A 22,975-nucleotide genomic window follows, 5' to 3' on the forward strand; every position below is an offset into this window, starting at 1 on the left:
TGAATATTGTCCAAATCTAATATACGCGCATTATGATACGAAGCAAAACCACGAACATAACTATGCACATCATTCGTTTAATAAATGTAGGAACGCAAATATATCTATGTGTTTCACCACTGCATGTACTTTATACATTATTCTGACAAGAGCCATTTGGCATAGGTGAATAAAATCAGCAGCCGTACAAAACAGTGAAACACTAACTATATGGGCCATTTGTTCGTCTTATGTTTGTTTCAACAGTATCAATCAAAATAGAGTACATTCCATTAAAAAGAAAACAATTTATTTTTTGTAACTTTTAGTCAATATGGTTGGATCTTGATCAATTGAAAAATAATCATGTTATAAATGAATATGACCAATTGTGTGAGTGTCATTGGATATCCCATTTTTGTCAGATAAATCTAATGCATATTGCACAATCTAACGATCGACTGTACAGCAAATACAAACAAAATTATAAAAATGTTAAGGTCTGTGATCGATACTGATACAAAGTTAAAACAAATATACGAGCAAGATATTGACAGATATTCAGGCGCTTCACAACGGATAGCCTTCAGCAGTGTCAGACCCTTTTCAAAATGTGATAATAGTGTATCCTTTTCTGTGATTGAAATGTTTGTTAAAATACCCACAGATTACTAATGTCGGGCGAATGGTTGTATTATTATTTGTTCAGTTTGATTTATTAATAACTCTCGAAAGTAAGTACGACTGTTTTGTTTGAAAGCAACCAAAACTAGTATCAAAGAGAAAATTCTAAAGATAAGGTAACACAATTATAAAATAACATAAAAAATACGCCAGAGAGGAGACAAAAAATACATTAAACGATACTCAGGATCAATTTATAAATGTGACAGACGCACATTCTTCAATGTATACTTATCTTAATAGTTTATATGTTGCTACTTGAATGCAATCATGCAATTTCTTTGTAGGGTGGAATAAAAGCTGTTATATGGACCGATGTCTTCCAGAGTTTTGTAATGCTCGCTGGTATTATGGCAATTCTGATAAAGGTAAATACTAACTATCAGTATAGGTTAAGATTATTTTGAGTCATTTTATATAATCAGGGAAAACATTTATTTCGTGAGAGACTATTACGTTTGGTTTATTGATGTTTTTTTACTTATTCTCGATCTTCGGTTTTCAGGGTACCATTGTAAGTGGAGGTGTAAAGTCAACTTGGACGATTGCCAATGACAATGGACGACTTAACTTTTTTGTGTAAGTAAATCGAGTATGTATGTATTTGAACACTTCTGTGCTCGATGTCGTCTAAAACATGCAAAAGCCTACCATGTTTTATTTTATTTTAGTAATTGTATGTTGCTAAATAAATTCCTTACTTGTTTAAAGACTTTAATGAGCAACCAAGAGTAACCAGAGTAATGCCTAAGCTTGTTTTCACAGTTCATTTTCTGTTTCCTTAATTCTAACATGAAAGTTAATATAATAAAAAACATGGAACTGAATTTGAATAAATATAGTATACGTAGTCTTAAGGAGCTTGATTTTCTCGCTGTGTTGAAGAACCATTGGTTGTCTTTGAATGTTTTCTGATCTTTGGTCGGGTTTGTGTCTCTTTAACATTTTCTCCATTTCCATTCTCAATTTATCATTTAGATTTAAATATTTCTAACACGGGGAAAACCAATACAAACGTTTACGACTTTAAAAAATGTTCTGTTTCCTTTCATGGGAAACATTCTTGTGATCCATTTTAATGAATTATAGGTAAGTTTATGAGTTACATTGGCATATTATAAAGTCAGATATATCGTTACCACAAATTCACTAAAGTCTTAGATGAAAATGTGAGAAAAAAACCTTGTTCATTACACGATACAAAATGAATTAATAAAACATTGTAATATAAAAAAGAAGATGTGGTATGATTGCCAATGAGACAACTATCCACAAAAGACCAAAAAGTCCATTACAACAAATTAAAATTCTCCCGCCAGAAATCAAGGGATGAAGTGCAAAACAACTGCAATATTCTATGCGAGACTTGGTACAGGCATTTCCCGAAAGAAACGGTGGAATAAACCCTGTAATATAGCTCATAATAGAAACGGTGGACTACACCCTGTCATACCCTAATAGAATTACATTTGTTTAGAGTTACGTTATATTGAAAAAATGTGGGTAGGCAACAAAAACCGTCATTATATAATAATGCGACAGCTGAAACTGTGTAACCACTAAACATACTTCAGACAAACAACATAACTGACTAGAAAATTCAAACTTAAATACAAACTAATCTTACAAAAGTGCCAATAAAAATGTGTAGTAGATAGTAATAAACTCATCATACATGATAAAAATGTTGTACGCTATATGCGCTCTTTATAACAGAAAGATATAGTAATAACTCTCCACAAGAGATGTCTTTGAAAGTCTCATCAGTGACATCAGTTTGACAGTAACGTCAACCAAAAACGTGTTGGTACTTAATAATACATACCGCATATAGTATTCACTTTTTAGATAAAGTAACTATTAATACAAGTGTAAAAAAAATCAAATCATCACTGTAGACCATTATTGTAAAACATTCAATATTCTAGACTGATTGCTTGGTGTCCTTTTGATGGTTTCGAGCATCAACATTATCCAAATTACATTCGATGTTTGATTTGTCATGCATGATATCTGCTTGCCTTTAGGTGGGACACAGACATCACAAGACGACACACATTTTGGAATTTATTTGTTGGCAGTATTCTTCGAGGAACTGGATTAATATTTAATCAATCGTCTGTTCAGAGGATCTGTTCTACACCAACTCTCAAAGATGCTAGAAAGTACGGATATAGATTTATATTTCAGATGTTTTCCTTACTATTTTCTGCTTAAAATACTTTTAATATGTAACCACATAAGTACGAAACATAAAGTTTTATAACAATATTATATATCTTATTCACTTAATATGCTTATCACATTTATTGTAACAATAAAAGTTCAATTTAATTAGTTTCTATGTGTATCTTGTAATATTCCACTTATTTCGTAGGTGTGTAATCAGTTGTTGTTCAGATCCCATTTTTCCAATACAAAAAAAAAACAAAAACATGAAACTGAATAATTCATTTACACTTACGTAAACAGTTCATATGACAAATCTAAGTGTGAAAATATATAATAAAAAAGTACGTAACTGTTTATGGTGACCTGTGGTGTTGTGTATGGAAGATGTCCGTTGTTATTCTGCGATATTCATTTTAAATTTAACAATTGTAATATATATTTATGCATTTCTCTGAGTTGAGTGTGTTTGTTTTTACTGTCTTCCTGTCACACACTACTGGCGTTAAATTAATATTTTATTGATATTGTTCTAAAAGCGGGAGGTTTGACAAGATATTCAACCCAGTTCAACCCACCATTATTTCTTAAATGTCCTGTACCAAGTCAGGAATATGGCAGCTGTTATCAAATTGTCCTTTTCTATGTTTATTTGTATGTTTTTTTTTTGCAATTCAGGGTTTCTGTTGTTCCAGTGTATTCCTCTTATATGTAATGTGTTTACCTCGGTTTAAATTGTAACCCGTTTTTTTTAATCATAGTGTGCTTTATGTGCTTTCTGCATATGACGCGTTGTGACAGTGTAATTGAAGTTGTTTACCAGATATAACATGAACTTTTACTATTTTACTTCAGATGTATACTTTACGTCTACCAGTTATTAAAATAATAATATTCAATGAAATAAAGAAAATATTTTACGATTTCAAACGAGAAAACTATCCATGAAAAAAAAAATGAATGTAAGCAATGACGGATTTCATTTAATCGTAATGCCTTTCTTAGATGCAATGATTCTAAACAATAGATTTTTTTCAGAGTGATGATATTTGTTTCGCCAGCATTCCTCATAACAATAGCCATGGCATGCTTCGAGGGGATCGTTGCTTACTCATACTACCACACACTTGGTTGTGACCCACTCAAATCGAAACAAATCACAAATCCAAATCAGGTATAGTTAGAATAATTATTAGTTATTCAACAACTGTTTCGAGATTAATATGACTTGTATGTTCTTAATACATTTCTGAACTTTTACCTTATATATTTTAAAATTAATTGAAGTTCGAAATGTATCGAATTGTTGTGTAATGGATAATGCGGATAATTTAAGGCCAATGTAGTACTAATGGCAGGAAAAGACAGATACAAAACTGACTTGTTATAGACAACTATGTTATGGCGCCATAATAGAAAAAAATAGAAATCTTCAATTTTGCGAAGGAATATTGAAAATATGGAAGGATGAAAAAAGTTACATAAATAATGTTATTTTTCTAAAGGTAATCTTTTTTTGCAGGATGATCTTTTAAGATCTCTTTAACTTAAGTAACAACTTGTCTTGTCTCGTGTAGATTAGCAGCTTAGAATTGAATCACAAAACAAGTGTATATATCTTTCTGGTTTCTTTTCAAGTGACGTCGACCTTTTGCTTGATTTAGAGATAAATACATCATTCTGTGTTAAAGTACAAAAAGCAAATTAAATACTAATATTGTGGCTAAGTTAAAAAAAATACCCAACAACTAAACAAGTTACAATTGTAATACATTCCGTAATATATTTTCTTACATATTAAATATTGTAATTGATTTAACCACATATTTGTTTTCAGATAGTACCGTTTATGGTCATGGATATTTTCGATGGTATACCAGGAATGCCAGGGTTGTTTATGGCTTCGTTATTCAGTGCATCACTAAGGTAAACGACGCCGACATAACGGAAAGTACTAATGTAGAATACTCATACCTTCATCAGGGAATTTCCAGTTCATGAAAGTATATAAAAACAAGTACTTTACTACCTGTGGTGTGCGATTGGTTTCATTTTACATCAAGGGAGGATTAAACGTGGGATGTAAATTTCACTTCTCAGTTAGGGACGTTAACTAGTGGGGCGTGAATGGTTTTATTTTTCAATTAGGGAAGATTACCAGTTCGGGGTAAATGTTTTAATTTGATAGTTAAAGAAGATTACCTTTATGCCGTTTAGTGTTTCGTTGTGACATATTGGTTTATTTCTGTAGGGATTAAGATCATAACACAATATTGACTGCTATATCCCAATTTAAGACATTTTTGCTTATCATGTTTCAATGCATAAACCAATTTAAGATTATGAAAAAAACATTAGCAAGTGTTTGATGTGTCTGAGCTTTTGTTTTTTGCAATTTGTTAACGGATTTTCCGTTTTGAATTTCGCTTGGAGCTCGTTTTTGTTGTCATTTTCCTTATAATCACCCGTTATTTTTTTTTAAAGTGCTACACATTGTACAGAGCATGGTGACTCTTCACTAGTTTTCTTCCACATGCACGGATAATCTTCATAAAATTTAGGCATGTGTCATTCCAACCTGCATTGCTAATATCAAAATGGGCAATCATGAATGAAGCAATATTCTTTAGTTTTTATTGCACATTGAACTATCTTTTTCCCTTAGTGACATATCACTTTTTTTAAGACCAAGGTTTGTTTCTGGGATTTTTCTTGTTTTTACATTGACCTTCACTGTAGTAAACGCATTACATTTCAATTGTTCTGGCCGTCGACAATTCGTTTTTATGTGTTTTTGTCATTTGATTTTGCCATGTGATTATTGACTTTCCGATAAGATTTTCCTAGGAGTTCAGTATTTTTGTGATTTTACTTTTTAATAGTTGAGATATACATGTTGAAGTACATTATAATGTGATCATTCTGCAATTGAAATTGTCCTGCTTTTTCGGAAAGGAAGAGAGACGAAAGACACCAAAGGGACAGTCAAACTCATAAATCTAAAACAAACTGACAACGCCCTGGTTAAAAATGAAAAAGACAAACAGAAAAACAATAGTACACATTACACAACATAGAAAACTAAAGAATAAACAACACGAACCCCACCAAAAACTAGAGGTGATCTCAGGTGCTCCGGAAGGGTAAGCAGATCCTGCTCCACATGTGGCACCCGTCGTGTTGCTTATGTGTAGAATATACAGTTCTATTTGTTAGTGCACTGTTATATTTTGATAAAATATAATGAACGTTTTTGTTTTTGTTCTGCATACTTTTTTTCAAATTGAATTTTCTTAATCGTAATAAATATGAGAATCATGACTTTAAAGCTTTAAGAACTATACATAGGTACTTAAGCATTCAGAAGTGTTTAACCGTTGCATATTACACTTTTTCAGATCATTATTTATTCTATGTAATCAATATATTGAAGATTACCAAAAGTTTATATGACATTTCCATAGTATGTTTCATCAATGATCTTTGGTAAGGATGAACTTTAATGCCACATGATTAGTATGCCTGTCTGTTTGTACGCATGCATAACTTTCTTAAACTCACAACATTTTAGTCTATGATCTTTTTACAGTACGTTGTCGTCTGGTCTCAGCAGTTTATCAGCTCTATTTTGGCAGGATTTAATTAAGCCTCATACAAAACCGATGTCAGAATTGAAAGGGACAATCATTTCTAAAGTTGCAGGTATGAAACAATTTTTTTTTAGATTTAAAACGTTTTTAATCATTCTGTACAATTCATAAAAATATAAAACCAATTACTAAAGAAGTCATGGATGATAATAATTTAGATCTAGAAATCTAAATAGCCATAAATAAACAAAATGAAAAACAAGATACAAAGAAATAAAACAATTCCCAGTAAATTACATGTTTTACTCATAGGTAGAGTTTAAATAAAACATCGAATAATTTCACTAATAAAACACGTTATAAATTGCATGCGTCTTAAGCGATCATCTGGATGATTAACCTTACCAGGAATGCTCAAAGACAAATATTTGGAAGCCGAGGAATTATATTAAGCGAAACCATTTAACAGCTATTTGACAAAAATGACATAATAAGAAAGTCAACTTCATCTTAGTTCAATTCTTTCACTTTCTGTTCCATGTTTTCGGATCTTTCATTTAAACGTCCTTTCCGAAAATACAAAATCAAAGGGTATTAATAAATATGGTGAAAGCAATGCATATGTTCTTAAGTTGTAATATGAAATCCAATTAATCTGATTCAGATTTATTTCACTAACATCACAGTGTACAAGCGGACAGTGACACAAAACGGAAGTTGCTGATCTGTCCGACGGCGATCGGCTCGTTGTTTTTCAAAAAAATATAGAATATCAACACAAAGTGTCCCATAATGGATTGTTCAGCAGCTCAAGGTAAGTGAATAACTACAATGATGTATTTTTGACCATTTAAAGCTTATTTTATGCTTTTAGCATCAACCGTCTTTTTAAAATAACTCCTGATCATGAAGAGGGGTCAAAATTTTGCGATTTTTCGAGTCATAAATCTTAACAAAACTCCGAAAATTCAAACATTTTCAAGATTTTTAATCGATACATAGTTGAATAATCATATTCCGCATACACACACAAAAGTTTGGTTCATTCTTTTTTTATTATATTGTCACAATTAAATCTTTTCTATTCAAAGTGTACTGTCCGCCTCGTTGCCACCGTATGTTTTCATACTGTCCGATTCGTTGGTCATATTCATGATCGATATCTTAAGCAAAAGTAAGATTGAAACATTCAATTTATCCACATTCATGACCGATTTCCTAGGAAATATCAACATTTATAAAATGTTGCTGATTATTACATATAAAAAGCATTGTTAATGCATGCACATGAAAATTTAATATACGTTTCTTCAATATCAGAGTCAATGTAATTGTCATCCGATATAGAAAGATCCAAAAGTTCTCTCGACAGATCTGCATCGATATCGAAAAATGATTTATTCTTGTCTCCTTCAGTTTCCATTTCCTCGTCTGTCTGTTCCTTGAGGTCATGAGAAATATCAGATTTGCGGGGTGTTGATGTGGAGATTTTTTGTCTTTTTGCAACTGGGCTTCCAATTTCATGCGAGTTATCATTTTCAATTTCAAAAAGAGTGCTTGCTGTTTCCAAAAGATCACATGTTTTTCCTATATTAAGAGTTTCCTTATAATTGTCACTATGTATGTAATAACCATCCTTTTGTAGTTGGTTTGGTATAGCACAAAAGTTTTTCGTCTGAAGAATGCATTTATTTTGAATATAAACCTTTATTTTAAGTGTTTGTTCCGGATGGCGAATTATATTGTGGTCTATTATTTCGGAAAATATTTTGCACGAAAACAAGCATGTTGTACAACTATAAGGATTACTAGTACTCATCATGTATATCTGAAAATATAAGCAAAACATTATTTAATTGATGTTCTTAAGTGCGCTGCATCACTCACTATCATCTACTGTTGTTTTAAAATAACTTTTAAACAAGAATGTGACCATAGTACACAGATGCCCCACTCGCACTATCGTTTTCTATGTTCATTAGGCCGTAAAATTGGATCAAAACTCTAATTTTGCATTAAATTAGAAAGATCATGTCATAGGGAACATGTGTACTGAATTCACCATGCATTTATTAGAATATTATATCGGTAGAGAATCTAACAACAAGGTCCGCAAACGATGAATACGAGCAGCAGACATGAGTAAAGGTTCTGGAAGAGTGACCAATGCCCCCCTTTAATTGACACGATATCCAAGCTGAATATATAATCTATAAATATTTTCCATATATAATCATAGACAGTATCTGTGTTGAATAAAGTTTAAATGTGGATAAATTGCATGTTTTAATCTTACTTTTGCTTAAGATATCGATCATGAATATGACCAACGAATCGGACAGTATGAAAACATACGGTGGCAACGAGGCGGACAGTACACTTTGAATAGAAAAGATTCAATTGTGACAATATAATAAAAAAAAAATGAACCAAACTTTTGTGTGTGTATGCGGAATATGATTATTCAACTATGTATCGATTAAAAATCTTGAAAATGTTTGAATTTCGGAGTTTTGTTAAGATTTATGACTCGAAAAATCGCAAAATTTTGACCCCTCTTCATGATCAGGAGTTATTTTAAAAAGACGGTTGATGCTAAAAGCATAAAATAAGCTTTAAATGGTCAAAAATACATCATTGTAGTTATTCACTTACCTTGAGCTGCTGAACAATCCATTATGGGACACTTTGTGTTGATATTCTATATTTTTTTGAAAAACAACGAGCCGATCGCCGTCGGACAGATCAGCAACTTCCGTTTTGTGTCACTGTCCGCTTGTACACTGTGAACATGTCATAATGTTTTCATTTATATATTAGTCATAGTGTTTGGAATCGTGGCTGTTTGCGTAGCACTCTTGGTGTCTCTCATTGGTGGAACATTAACACAGGTACGTGATTAAAAAGATTTTATTCTGCCAAAAAAATCAAACAAAAACGGTTAGATAAAATGAATTATCAATGATGATATCTCCTAACACACACTGGAAAACTTCATAACAATACAAATCATTACAATAAAGTTAGTAAAAACTAAATCCCTGCTGACAAATTGTTCTTTAGGGTTGCGATCGATACAATTTGAAAGCTTGTATGAAGACACATATACATGAGAAAGCCTTTTCTATAACTGATAATGAGTACAAATGTAAGGTATACAAACGTATGTCATAGTCCTTGAATATGTAGTATTTTGTTTTATTACAATCAGGTAATATGGAAGGATAAACAGTTTCTGCCCCACTATTAATCATCACCGTTGGTCTAACTGAAATTAAAAATAATAATATTTCATATCGAAATTGAGAAACTGAAGATGGAATTATGGTAACGACATCTTAATTTTTACTGTTCTAAATCCTTTCACAATACATTTCAGCAGTAACCAATCTAGCATCTGCTTACCCATTAGCATTTTTGTAATTTTGATTTGTATTAAAGACCTTACCTCTTACGTAACCTGAATGTGTACGTAATTCCCCTTTTATTTTTGGACCATTGCCCGGCATAATTCTAAAACAAATTCGTTAATCTCTAAAGTTGTATATCGGCCCTTTGACAAAAACGTTTCTCGAATTATGTTGAGGTCATCATTGGTAAGTCATCTTGCTGGATGATTGTGCTGTAAAAATTGAATTGTTTAAACTTGAAGTCCGTTTCATTTAGATTGTGCAGTGTATATAAATTACAAATCGGAGTTAAATTTGGTGTATTTCCCATATACTGTAAGGTTCAAAGCACTATATTGCGATTCAAAAAAGATAAGGACATACATACAATGTCAATCTACAAAACCAAAACAACAAAAATAATGAGAAAAACACCATTAATATCAACTTCATTGTCATAGATCAAAGGAGTAGGTCCGGGAAGGACTGATTTTGGCCTCAAATTTCAGGTTCATCTGACGAAAGATTTTGATCACTTTTCAAACACTTAAGTGTCGATTTCATTTGATTCAATTAGTTTATGTGAAAGATTTTATATGATTTAGTCATTAAAAACGATCCGATTCATCCGGTTCATCTGAAGAAAGATTTTGATCACTTTTCAAACACTTAAGTGTCTATTTCATTTGATTCAATTAGTTTGTGTGAAAGATTTTAACTGATTTAGTCATCAAAAGGATCCGATTCAAGCTCAAATATAAAAAATCTACCAAATTTGCCGTAAAACGTCACTTTTCAGGTGTTTTTTGTCAAAAATTAATGTGGCCGCATCCGTGTTCATCCACAACCTTTATATATGTTATATATTATCATCAAATACAACTTACATTTCAATATAATAGATAAACACGAATGCGGCCACTTTCGTTTTACACGGAAACCGTCTAAAAATTTTACAAAAATGCTAGAATTGTGAAGATTTCAGTCATTTAGCATGACTTAGTGCTACACAAATATGTGCATTGTATTGTCAAAAACAGCCCATATTTGTGTAGCAGAGGCCTTCTTCTGTCCAATAAATAACTAAAAGTTTACATTTTAACAATTTTGTAAAACTACTATATATTGGGGCCAAAAATGGGTCTTACTGGACCTACTCCTTTACTCGTTCAGTTTATGTTCACCTGTGTAATATGTCTTTTGATTGAGGTAGCCATTTCAATTGATATTTCATAATGTATTTTTTTATTTTGTGATATTACACTGTTGTGTCAGATAAGGTTGAATATTGGTACTTAAAAACGTTTAAACCGACTGTATTTGTTTTCACCTGTCCTGTCAGGAACCTGAAGTTCAGTAATTGTCGTATGTTGATGTGGGTCTAAAGTGTTTCGCGTTTCTAGCCTTTTTTATATCGATTAGACCGTTTATTCCCCCTTTTAAATAGTTTTACACTAGTTTTTTTTATGCCTTTTATAGCTTGCTGTTCGGTTTTACCCAAAGCTCCGTGTTGAAGGTGTCAGACCACCAATTATTCCCTCCATTTTAGAACGTATCTAAAAGTAGCCCTACTCTGATACAAAATAGTTGATGTCCTTGTTTACCTAAACTAACCAACGAATTTGCAGAAATGAAACTTTGAGAAATACAAGCTAAATTACTTGTTTATGTGATTGCATAAAAAATTGAGGATTAATGCGTTCTATTGTGTACTTATTTAAGAGTTTTAGAAAACCATTTTTTTGTTGCTGTACCTCTATTCGAAGGTCAGTTTTTCTTTCTTAGAAAGCTTTAAATGTATGTTGAAAATTGGATTTTTTGTGGAAATATTTGTGGATATTTCTGGTTTCTATGAAGTTCTATGGTGCCGCATGTGGAGCAGGATCTGCTTACCCTTCCGGAGCACCTGAGATCACCCCTAGTTTTTGGTGGGGTTCGTGTTGTTTATTCTTTAGTTTTCTATGTTGTGTCATGTGTACTATTGTTTTTCTGTTTGTCTTTTTCATTTTTAGCCATGGCGTTGTCAGTTTGTTTTAGATTTACGAGTTTGACTGTCCCTTTGGTATCTTTTGTCCCTCTTTTAAATGTAAAGTAAAATATTTAGAAAGCTATGAAAATTCAAAAATTTCGTTGGTCTGACAATTTGAAGACTGTACTTTGACCTATATTTGTTTTTCTTTTTTAAAAATTCAGGAAAACGCATGTTATCATTAGGACTAAGACATGTGTTTAGAAATTATGTTTAAGGATTTTTCTACAGACTATCTTTTACTTTATAGTATGATCACTGGCAAATATATTTGAAATAAAGATGCATTTTTATACGAATGGGGTCAATCAAGATCTTAACGATGTTCAGTAGTCAAGAGAACTGAGAATTGTTACCAGCTGCATCTGCTTCAAGTCACATAATTCAAGTTTGTTTGCATATTCCAAAATATGTGTTGTAATTCTCCTTTGGAAGTTGAATAGAAATTATTCCTTATATTTTAAGATAACTGGAACCATTTTAGCAGCAGTTGGTGGGCCGCTCACTGGTTTATTTCTTTTGGGATGTTTCTGCCCTTGGGCAAACGCCAAGGTTAGTATACCCATGTTTCGCATATGCTTAAAACAGACTTGAATACTTTTAATATTGTCCAATACCTTTTTATTTAAATATCCCTTATGTATAAACATAGCCTCTTTTGAAAGAGCAATCGCCAGACAAAAAGTTTAAAACCATGTATTAATAAGTATCTTGAGTTTTGTTGCCAGTATTCTAGTACATTCGTTACACGTTTAATACACTTATAGGTATGAGAGAGAAAAATATGAAAATTCAGGCAGGTTTTTAAAAAATTATTTCCTGTGTATCGTTGGTATATGCAAAAGCCTTACAGTTGCATTTCGTTATCTGTTTGATAATTCAAGAATAATTAAACAAGTTGGTTAAGAGGTTAACCTGCTGGCGCATTTAATGTAGTTCTACAAATATTAACAATAATCATGCCTGCAAACACATTCACAATGCTCCTTGTTCCAAATTAAATATCAATGATAACACGTAGATTTTCAACTGTGATATAACTTTTAATAGTTAATTGTTCAAAAGCACCTAATATAGCAATCTTGATTCATATTTGTATTTTAGCCGTTACTTCGCATTGTTTTCAAGTTTTAGTGATGAAATTCCATGAAGAAAAAATTGAAGATTTAAAGATTTATGATGTTTGTTTAAATTTTTTATCACAGGGGGCGTTTATTGGAACAATTTCGGGAATTGTATTGATCACGTGGATAACAACGGGCCAGTACATATCACCTAATGTCCGTAAAGCTGTACCATTACCATCAGCTCCTGTAAACCAGTGTTATGCACCCTTGACAAACATAACATCACTGTACAATGTGTCAACACAGACTCCAGTATATGACTACCATTCCACTGTTTTAACAACAGAATCTCCGATGATTAACCACATACCGTTAGTATATATGCTATTGTCGTATAACAATTATAGTTCATACATATAGTAGTACTTGTACATTTTATTGCAAAATCATCACTAATGTAACGATTTTCTCTACTTTTTATTAACGTAAACAATATATTATTAGATACATTTCTGTGCAAAGTTCAGTCTATATCATATTTGTATAAAACAGTATAGGTAAGAAATACGATAAATTAATAAATGTCCAGCCTTAAATGTTGGTTTAGATTGACTTACCGTATATTTTACTTTCTTAATTAATATATTTGATGTAACACGAATCCTTAGTACTAGTATTTTCTTTCAGGAAGGTTATATTGTATTTCCCCCTTATTAGCTATTCGTGATCGGAGGTTATTTGGTTTATTTTTTGTAGCGATTAACAGCTATTTTGTCTTGTTTTAGGAGTGGTATAGATTATTTTTATTCCATTGCCTATCCATGGTTCGGTGTGATTGGTATATTTGCTGTAATGATTGTTGGCAGTATTTTTAGTTTTCTGACAGGTAAAACTCCTTTCATAAATTACTTGTTTGTTTTTATAGTGATTATGATTATAACACAAAGTTGACTGCTGTACCCCTTTTTGACATTTAACCTTTTATATAGATATAGGAAGATGTGTTTTATGTCTGTTTTTTTTATACATTGTTGTCAATATGATAGCGTGTGATGAGACTGTCATACAAGTGTGAGGGTAAGCTAGCTTGAAAACCATATTTAGTCCATTATTTTCTACATGCCTGTAATAAGTCAGGAATATGACAGATGTTATCCATTCGTTTGATGTGTTTGAGCTCTTGATTTGCCATTTGAACAGATACTTTTCTTTTTGAATTTTCCTGCGAGTTCAGTATTTTTAATTTTTACGACAAAATAAACGGCAAAAATATACAAAAATGAAACTGCATTGGTGATATAATAACAATATGATGTGGTATATAAGGGCAACAGTAGTATACCGCTGTTCAAAACTCATAAATCCATTGACCAAAATAATCGGGGTTACAAACTAAAACTGAGGGAAACGCATTAAATATAAGTAAAGAATAACGACATAACATTAAAATGTAACACACACAGAAACGGACTAAGCATTAGACAAAATCCTATGATAATAACCAATATAACATCAAAACTAAATATATGAATTTGGGATAGATTAGTACCGTGACACGTCTTATAGTAATGTGAATTCAAAAATAAGAGAAAACAAACGACACAACGGAAACAGAACGTTAAAATGTAACACACAGAAACGAACTATAATATAACAATGGCCATATTCCTGACTTGGTACAAGGAAAAAAATGGTGGTTTGAACCTGGTTTTGTTGCATGCCAAACCTCCCTCTTTTATGGTCATGTAAAATATAACATTAAAATGACAACATTACAGGACTAAATTATAAATAAATAGGAGAACACAATTGAAAAAGAAACACACGAATAGTAGCTAAAAAAAGGTAACAAGTTTAAAATTTTAATTCATTTTGTCCACACAAGAGTTACTAGTGACGCCCAGATACAAACGTTTGAAAGCCGAAACAATTACAAAATTGAACAGCATCAAGGACCAAAAGTTAAAAAAAGTTGTTCCAAAAACGGCCAGGGTTTTCTGTTACCAGAACATACCTATTATTTAGAATAATTTATACTTTTGCAAACAGTAAATTTGATAAAATTACCATACAAAAGATATACATGATAAAACTGAAGTATTAAGTAATTACAGGAAACAACCGAAATATATTACATAACCCGACAAAATGCAAAACAAAAAGAGGACACATCCGAATAAGTTAAAACCTCCACGCCAAGTGACGTCATATTTGAAATTGTAAAAAAATGACATCACATTTGTATTTGTGAAACAGATCATCAAAATATAAAAAATGATGTCACATTGGAATGAATAAGACAAAATTCGGATTTATTTAAGGTTATATTTGAACTAAATACTGATATTATAAGTAATAACAATGCACATTACAATACTTATTTATAGCAAATAACCATATTATATAGTTATGTCCGGTTTAACTTTAAACGTAAAACATTGTACAGAGTACTTTGAACAAAATCAAATCTAATAAATGAAGGCAGTAATTAATTTTCTTTACCATAACACATGAATATAATAGAAAAACGTCAACACATTTGACAAAATCCGATGAGAATTATGAATATAACATTAAATATTAAAACTAAATACATGGATTTGGGATAGATAAGTACCATAACAGGTCTTATTGTAATGCGAATTCACACTCAGCAAAACAGTCCCATTCGGGAATAAGTCACGTTAGGTTATTATAAGATGAGACGACGAAATGACATCCCCCAATATACCATGTGGTAAAAATGTCCTGAGCTAGCTTGGTCAAAGACACATCGTATGGATCCACCAATTCTCGATGGTGTCCATAAAATTTACAAAGTGTCAATTTTAATCTGTACTCCTTATAACTTTGTTGGAGCAGTTTCTGCATAAGGAGCACACTCCTGTATATGAAGTCAGTATAGTGTGAACAGGCAAACACCATACGAAGGGGCTGTGAAATGGGAAATTGGTATGATTGCCAATGATACAACTCAAAAAGACCAAATAACATAGAGGTTTAGGAAGTTCGCTACTCGTGCAGGATCAAAATAACAAGCTTTTCATAACACTAGTATATGATGATAGGAGTTTAACAAAGAAACAAAAAACGCAAACAAATATATAGTCAATGTGCTTGTTTTCGAGATAATAGTCATTGAATTATTTGCTGGAAAATGTTCTCTCTTGTTTTCTCATGGCTTTATCATTGACAAGATAAAGTTCTCAAAAGCTATTAAAAAAATAAAGCTTTTATTAGGATTTTACAGATGGCTTATAATTATACATATAAAAGATTTATTAAAAGCAAAATGGGGATCAATGGGCATTTCATTTTAAAGCATTCAAATGACAAAACCAGAGGATTCCGAAAATTTGAAAACAATCCAACTACAATAAAAGCGAACATCCGAAACCGCCATATGTCACCTTAAAGCCTTCAAAACTGTGTAAGATGTAAAAGACCGCGGACATACATTTTAGCATACGAGCAAGCAAACGTATGCAAAGCAACAAAAGAAGACAAAATCTGATATACAGCCACACAAAAGTATGAAAAAGAAAAATCGAACTCCAAAATAACTTAAAAAGGGAGAAACAAACGACGACCACCGAATATAATCTTATGACATAGGGCAGGCAAATACAGATTGTATTGACGTTAGACATGTCAGTGGGGCCATACACCCGCCAAGACCATTAGTATAATAACGAAGAATAAAACCAACACTAAAGAACAATGAAAAAAACAATGAGATAAAGAACTAACTACACAAAAAAACAAAGGTTTCTTAAAACAAATAATAACCACTCAACATACGAGAATCTTGGATCTGGACAGGCACTTATAGAATGCGGCGGGTTTAACATGTGTGCGGGCTTTCAACCACCCCCTAACATGTGACAGTGGTGTATCAGATTAGGATATTAACAAACAATACAAATCAGTTGAAAAAGTCTTCATATCGCTCCAAGCACATAACAACTAACAAAAACAACAAAGACAAGATTTTAAATTACTCGTAGTAACTGGCACCTAGTTTATATCCAATAATAACTAATGGAAAAATTACGTATCTAACACTTTAATGTTCTTTCTTAAAGACAAATAGACATAAAAATTTGCTATATTATTGACCATTAAATATTTGTGAAAAGTAAAATCACAAACATATGAACTCAAAGGAAAATTTAATAGCTAAGCACACCGAACGAATGGATAACAACTGCCAGTTATTTGTCTCGTCAAGTGACCACAAGGAGGTCTCAACAACAGGTACTCCGTATAATTGTAATGACCAATTAACTGCACCAGATGCACAGTTTGACAATTTATTATTCGTGTGTTATGATTATATCTTGAAATTTATGGAATAAATTTAAATCAAATTTATACATGCATAGGTATGAATGTACTTTCTACAATTTCTTTACGGATAGTTCATAATTCGGTTGTTTAGGACATACGTCAATATTTTAACAAGGTTTCGTTGAAGTTTACGTTTTAGTAATGGTAAGTGCACAAACTACCACTTCGCGAACCACTTTCACCCACTCCTTCATGTCCAGACAGTTTTTTGTGTTCCTTAAATAGTTTTTTCTCTAACCTGCCTAATACAGTTTACATAAAATTTATAAATTTTAATCACGATATTTTTATGCCCCACTTACGATAGTAGAGGGGCATTGTGTTTTCTGGTCTATGCGTCTGTTCGTCCGTCCGTTCGTCCGTCCGTTTGTCCGTCCGTCCGTCCCGCTTCAGGTTAAGGTTTTTGGTCAAGGTAGTTTTTGATGAAGTTGAAGTCCAATCGACTTCAAACTTAGTACACATGTTCCCTATGATATGATCTTTCTAATTGTAATGCCAAATTAAAGTTATTACCCCCAATTTCACGTTCCACTGAACATGGACTATGATAGTGCGAGCGGGGCATTCGTTTACTGAGGACACATTCTTGTTTAAAAAAAAGATTTTAGATAAGTATTGCTGATAAATGTTCTATTTCCATGCAGCCGATATTGCATATACTATATATAAAAAAATACTCAAACAGTTGAAACACAATACTTCGATTTTTTTTTATTTTGGTATAATCTTTTTTCTTTGAAGACAATATCAATTAAAAAAAAAACTGATTAACATTTTGAAATTTCCTTTCAACTTGACTAGAAATAGTAAATCCTTCCGAAGCAAACAGGATTCATGGGCTAAGATATTGTGTATCGGTAAGAATTTATTTCACACAACTTTTCTTATACAGATTATAGACGAACGTTTCACCTTTTTGGTTTTTAATCTCATAGCAAAATTAAAGCTCAACGTTTATACATCTGGTTAGTCTGAATTATGCATGAGATTTGATAGTTTTCTCAACCCCTCTGTTTCTCGATTGTATTATCATTAAAAATAATAAAATCTGACAAACGATAGCACTTTCATATTTGTACCTTAACAGATGATTTTTATGTTTCATACTTAATTTGTTTGAAATGGTAAAACTAATGACATAACATTTCAATATTTTCATAAAGCGGCCATTCTACATTTTTAAAAGTGTGTTTTGTAAGTTGTATTTATTGATTGTTTATAATTTCAGGTTATACAAAACCAGAAGAGTCCAATCCAATGTACTTAATATCAATCACAGATGAACTTTTATTCTTCTTACCAGAGTCTGTAAAGAAGGCTATGAGATTAGGTTATAACTATAAAAAACCAGAGGTAAGAAATTAAAAACATTTAAAATTTTGCAACCATATTTTAAATTTCATTCTGCAGGTTTCAGCCATGTATTTACGTTTGACCTTATTTAAAATCTGTGTTACGAATTACCATGTTTATGTTCCAATTATCGCGCTAGGGACTATTTAAAGTCCTACTTTTCGCGGTAAACGTAGAACACAAATAATTACTTGACAATAACCTCCAATAAACAAGGTGGCGGATGTAATTAGTAGAACAGAAACTCATTACCTTCAAGATAATCCGCTTTTGCTTAAAGAGGTTTTAGTGTTTCTATTTAATGTCATTAAATTTCAATTCGATAATTTACTTTTATGTTGTGTTCAGTTTATGTACCGGTAGAAGGAACCTTTGTCCACGTTCGGCCTCTTGTGCTTAAGGAATAGGTCCGGTAAGGGCCGATTTTTGCCTCAAATTTCAGGTTTATCTAACGAAAGATTTTCAACACTTTTTACACACTTAAGTGTCTATTTCAATTGATTCAATTAGTTTTTGTGAAAGATTTGAACTGATTCAGTCATTAAAAACTCTCCGATTCAAGCTTAAAAATCTATCACATATGCCACAAACAAGTCACTTTTCAGATGTTTTTTGTCAAAAATGAATGTGGCCGCATCCGTGTTCATCCTCAATCTTTATATATGTTAGGTATTATCATAAAATACAACTTGCATTTCAATATTATGAATGAACACGAATACGGCCACTTTCATTTTTAAGAGGTAAAACGTTTAAAATTTAACTACAATCCTAAAATTGTGAGGATTTAAGTAATTTAACATGACTTAATGATGACAGTACCCGATATATGTGCATTGTACTATCAAAACAGCCCATATGTATGTATTAGAAGCATTCTACGTTCCAGTAAAGATGGCGAATAGCTTAAAGATAAAGTTTTCACAATTTTGTAAAACTGCTATATTTTCGGGCCAAAAAAGTGTCTTACTGAACCTACTCCTTTTCTCATAATGATTTTGTTTTGTCAGTTTTCTGCTTTTGGTCCATACTGTCGGAACTGAACTAGACAAACCTTTTGTATGTCTTATTAATGAAATAAATCATATTATAATATATATATACTCTGTTTTATGTCCCTGGAATGTCCAATGAAAACTACACACACGCGTAACACATTATAAGCATTAGCAGATATATTTTTTCCTATTAAAAGAATGCAACCCCAGGTAATATTTTGTGTTTTGATAACTGTGTATCATTCAAATATACATGTCAGAAAATACGGCGTTGATTAGACATGATAATCTGGATGGATTAGTGTATTAGAGCCCACTTTTCCGAAAATTCAAACTATATCTTCTGTAGATTTAAAACCAATAAAGATGATCTACTCGACTACTCAAAAGATATAAATTCAACGTTGATTGTAAATATTTATCACTAACGATTTTTTGTTTGGAGATTATGAAGGCATTCTAAAACATTGTAAAATATTAACGTGTATTTACTGTGTCTGATATACATGTTAAATCACATAGCAATATGTTTGATGTTCATGAACAATAAAGATTCATTGATAATTCAAAAATGAAATAAAGCCGATAATTTCACTACTCTTATTTCATACATTACTGTTGTCAAAATAGTGTCGATGACATTACATCAAAACAATTGAAAATGCGCAGAAAAGGAAATAGTCCCAGTTCTTTATTTTCATTTAAGATGTAATGGCCAACAAAAGATACCTAATCGAAGAATCTAATTTTCAAAATTTTCAACTTGTATTTTCCGATTATTTATACTATATAGTTATCAAACGTAACAGGATTACTATAATTATTTAATTCTGCTGTTAACAATTCTAGCTTTGTTCCTAGAATAGATAACAGGCTATAATTAAAATAACGCTAGATCACATACACAAACAACGCACAAGAAAAAGGTAATGTGAAATATGTCATCTCAAATGAAATTCTTTTTTCCAGATGTATGACGAGAAAGACACAATGTATGATAAGACAGTGTATGTTGCGAATGAATTAGACAGACAACAAGGCAAGAATGACGAGGAGACAAATAATCACGTGAACAATGAAAACAGTGCTTTAATAAATGTATTGAACGAACATCATACTAAATCAAATAATAGTTTGAAGAAAGCAGACTGCGATTCCAACAACGGAAGCTTGCCTCTTTTATCTGAGAATTCTACTCACCAAGGTGAAATAGTACACAATGAAAGTAAAACTTAAAGGAAAACGACACTTGCCACGAAATCTCTCTTGATTGATGATCAGTTTATCACTAAATCACAAGTGCAAGAAAACTTTAGCAGCCGATTTACATGGATGACCAGTTTTAAAGGGGTTTACTATGTTTTTAGTAGAGTATAGATTAAATTAAATCAGAATATTTACCTCGTTACTTTGTATAAAATTATTTGCCTAGTATTGTGTTCCAATAATAACTTGTTTGAGGAAGACAGTGTTATTTCACATGCAATACTTACCGAAACATTTGCAATTCACTCTTCATAACATTTAACAAAGATGAGCAAAGCAAGTAGAACTTTTTCGCTTTGAAGTTTTAAAATACCTAGGCTTTTCTACCTGAGGAATAGATTAACTCAGCTGTATTTGGCAACACCTTTATTTTTTAAACCTCAATGCTCTTCAACTTCGTAATTTATGTGGCATTTTAAACATTTTTCATTCAAGCGTCACTCATGAGTCTTTTGTAGACAAAACGCGCATCTGGCGTTAATGTAAAATGTCAATCCTGATATATATAATGAGTTTATTTACAGCCACTGCTGGTGGAGTTTTAATTCCCCGAGGGTATCACTAGTCAAGTAGTCAACACTTCTGTGTTGAGCTTGAGTTAACTGTTAACTGTTAACAAAACTTTGAGTAATTGAAATACCAAGGCTTTTATATCTCAGATGTATTTGGCAAAACATTTTGCAATTGTTGGTTCTCAATGCTCTTCAACTGCGTACTTTATTTGGCTTTTTTTTTACATTTTTTTATTTGAGCGTCACTGATGAGTCTTTTGTAGACAAAACGCGCGTCTTCCATACATATAAAACTTTTTTAAAATTAATTCCCATAATTAAATTTCAATAGTAACAATAAGCTCACCAAACGTTTGTTTATTATTACAAAGAAATAAAATATCCCTATTTGAAACCAAGCGATAACAATTTTTCACTCGTCATTTCATGTATAATGCAGTACAATATCATCTAGCCACGACACTAGTACCGATCGGTTATTGGAGACTATAACAAAGAATTAAGAACAGATTCCATGTTACTGATTACGAAAAAGAACTGACAAAAGGAATGATATTACAAATATAGTAGATTTTCGTCCTAGCTTTGCTTTTCAATGTCAGTTTCAAGATCATTTTATTTTTATCTGTAGCATCTTTCAAATCATTAGCCGCCGCTCACCTCACCTCACCACTTATCCTCTTAATGCCGGTAGTCATATAAGGCCCTCATTCAGCCGTACCGATGATCTGGTATTTCATATAGCAACAAAGTACTGTTGGTCAATTTTTTGTTTTAGTTCCTGCTTTGAAAGGTCGCTTAGTATGATCTGTACACTATAGATACCTTGTATATGCTAAATGTTAGAATAAATAAAGAAAAATATCCCTAATTGTATTTACAGACGAGGAAGACCTCTGGTGTTTCATTATTTGTCAAAGTCAACATTTTATTAAATTAGAATAGTTAAAATAAATCCAATAAGACGAAAGGTTAAAAGGGTACGTGCCAATAATGAATGTTAAAATCGTAGGTGATAATACTTAAAAACTAGTTGGAATGTGATGATGCCTAATTAGATTAGAAAACCCCAGATAATAGCATACGTAGGCAGTCAATAACAAGGCTCTTATAGCGTTTCTGATCGATTGGAATTCTAATCATATAAAATGCATCTTCTTTTAATAATATCTAAAATGCTTAATTCAACAATCTAAATATGTCAATATGTCAGGTCGGATGACATAATACAATCAAATCCAGTTTAGGATGCCAATCAAAGTGTTAATTACGCTTAATTTAATGAGTTTGATTCCCATGTTAGAAGGTGACAATGTTAGAAATCCACGGTAATAAGTTTTAATCCTAAATTGATGAGTTGATCCAAATGCTATTCGTAGAATGAACATTTTGATTGGTAATGCAAAAGTATAGATCGGTATGAGATTCACCATAAACGAGTAGTATTACCGTCCAACGTTTCTGTAGTAGAATGTTTATTTAATGTTCGAACACGTTGATTTAAAACGATTAGTCAGTACCAAACTGTATCACATTGGCAAATTTTCATATTCTGTGAGCATATTTAAGAAAATGTTTTTGAACCCTGT

At 31.8% G+C, this 22,975-nt stretch overlaps 1 protein-coding gene across 1 annotated transcript in view; it reads left to right on the forward strand.

Moving 5' to 3' along the window:
* Positions 1–21,008, forward strand: part of LOC134711126 (uncharacterized) — a 56,321-nt gene extending 35,313 nt beyond the window's left edge. Inside the window, exons 22-33 of the mRNA XM_063571569.1 lie at positions 951–1,031; positions 1,169–1,242; positions 2,691–2,828; positions 3,871–4,006; positions 4,670–4,758; positions 6,422–6,534; positions 9,243–9,313; positions 12,306–12,392; positions 13,046–13,278; positions 13,693–13,793; positions 18,486–18,610; positions 20,578–21,008. Of these exons, the coding sequence (XP_063427639.1) occupies positions 951–1,031; positions 1,169–1,242; positions 2,691–2,828; positions 3,871–4,006; positions 4,670–4,758; positions 6,422–6,534; positions 9,243–9,313; positions 12,306–12,392; positions 13,046–13,278; positions 13,693–13,793; positions 18,486–18,610; positions 20,578–20,844 (1,515 nt within the window). The 3' untranslated portion in view covers positions 20,845–21,008. The remainder of the gene's footprint in view (positions 1–950; positions 1,032–1,168; positions 1,243–2,690; positions 2,829–3,870; positions 4,007–4,669; positions 4,759–6,421; positions 6,535–9,242; positions 9,314–12,305; positions 12,393–13,045; positions 13,279–13,692; positions 13,794–18,485; positions 18,611–20,577) is intronic.
* The last annotated feature ends 1,967 nt before the right edge of the window (positions 21,009–22,975 follow it).

This window comes from Mytilus trossulus, chromosome 3, assembly GCF_036588685.1.
Source record: "Mytilus trossulus isolate FHL-02 chromosome 3, PNRI_Mtr1.1.1.hap1, whole genome shotgun sequence".
NCBI classification, from domain to species: domain Eukaryota; kingdom Metazoa; phylum Mollusca; class Bivalvia; order Mytilida; family Mytilidae; genus Mytilus; species Mytilus trossulus.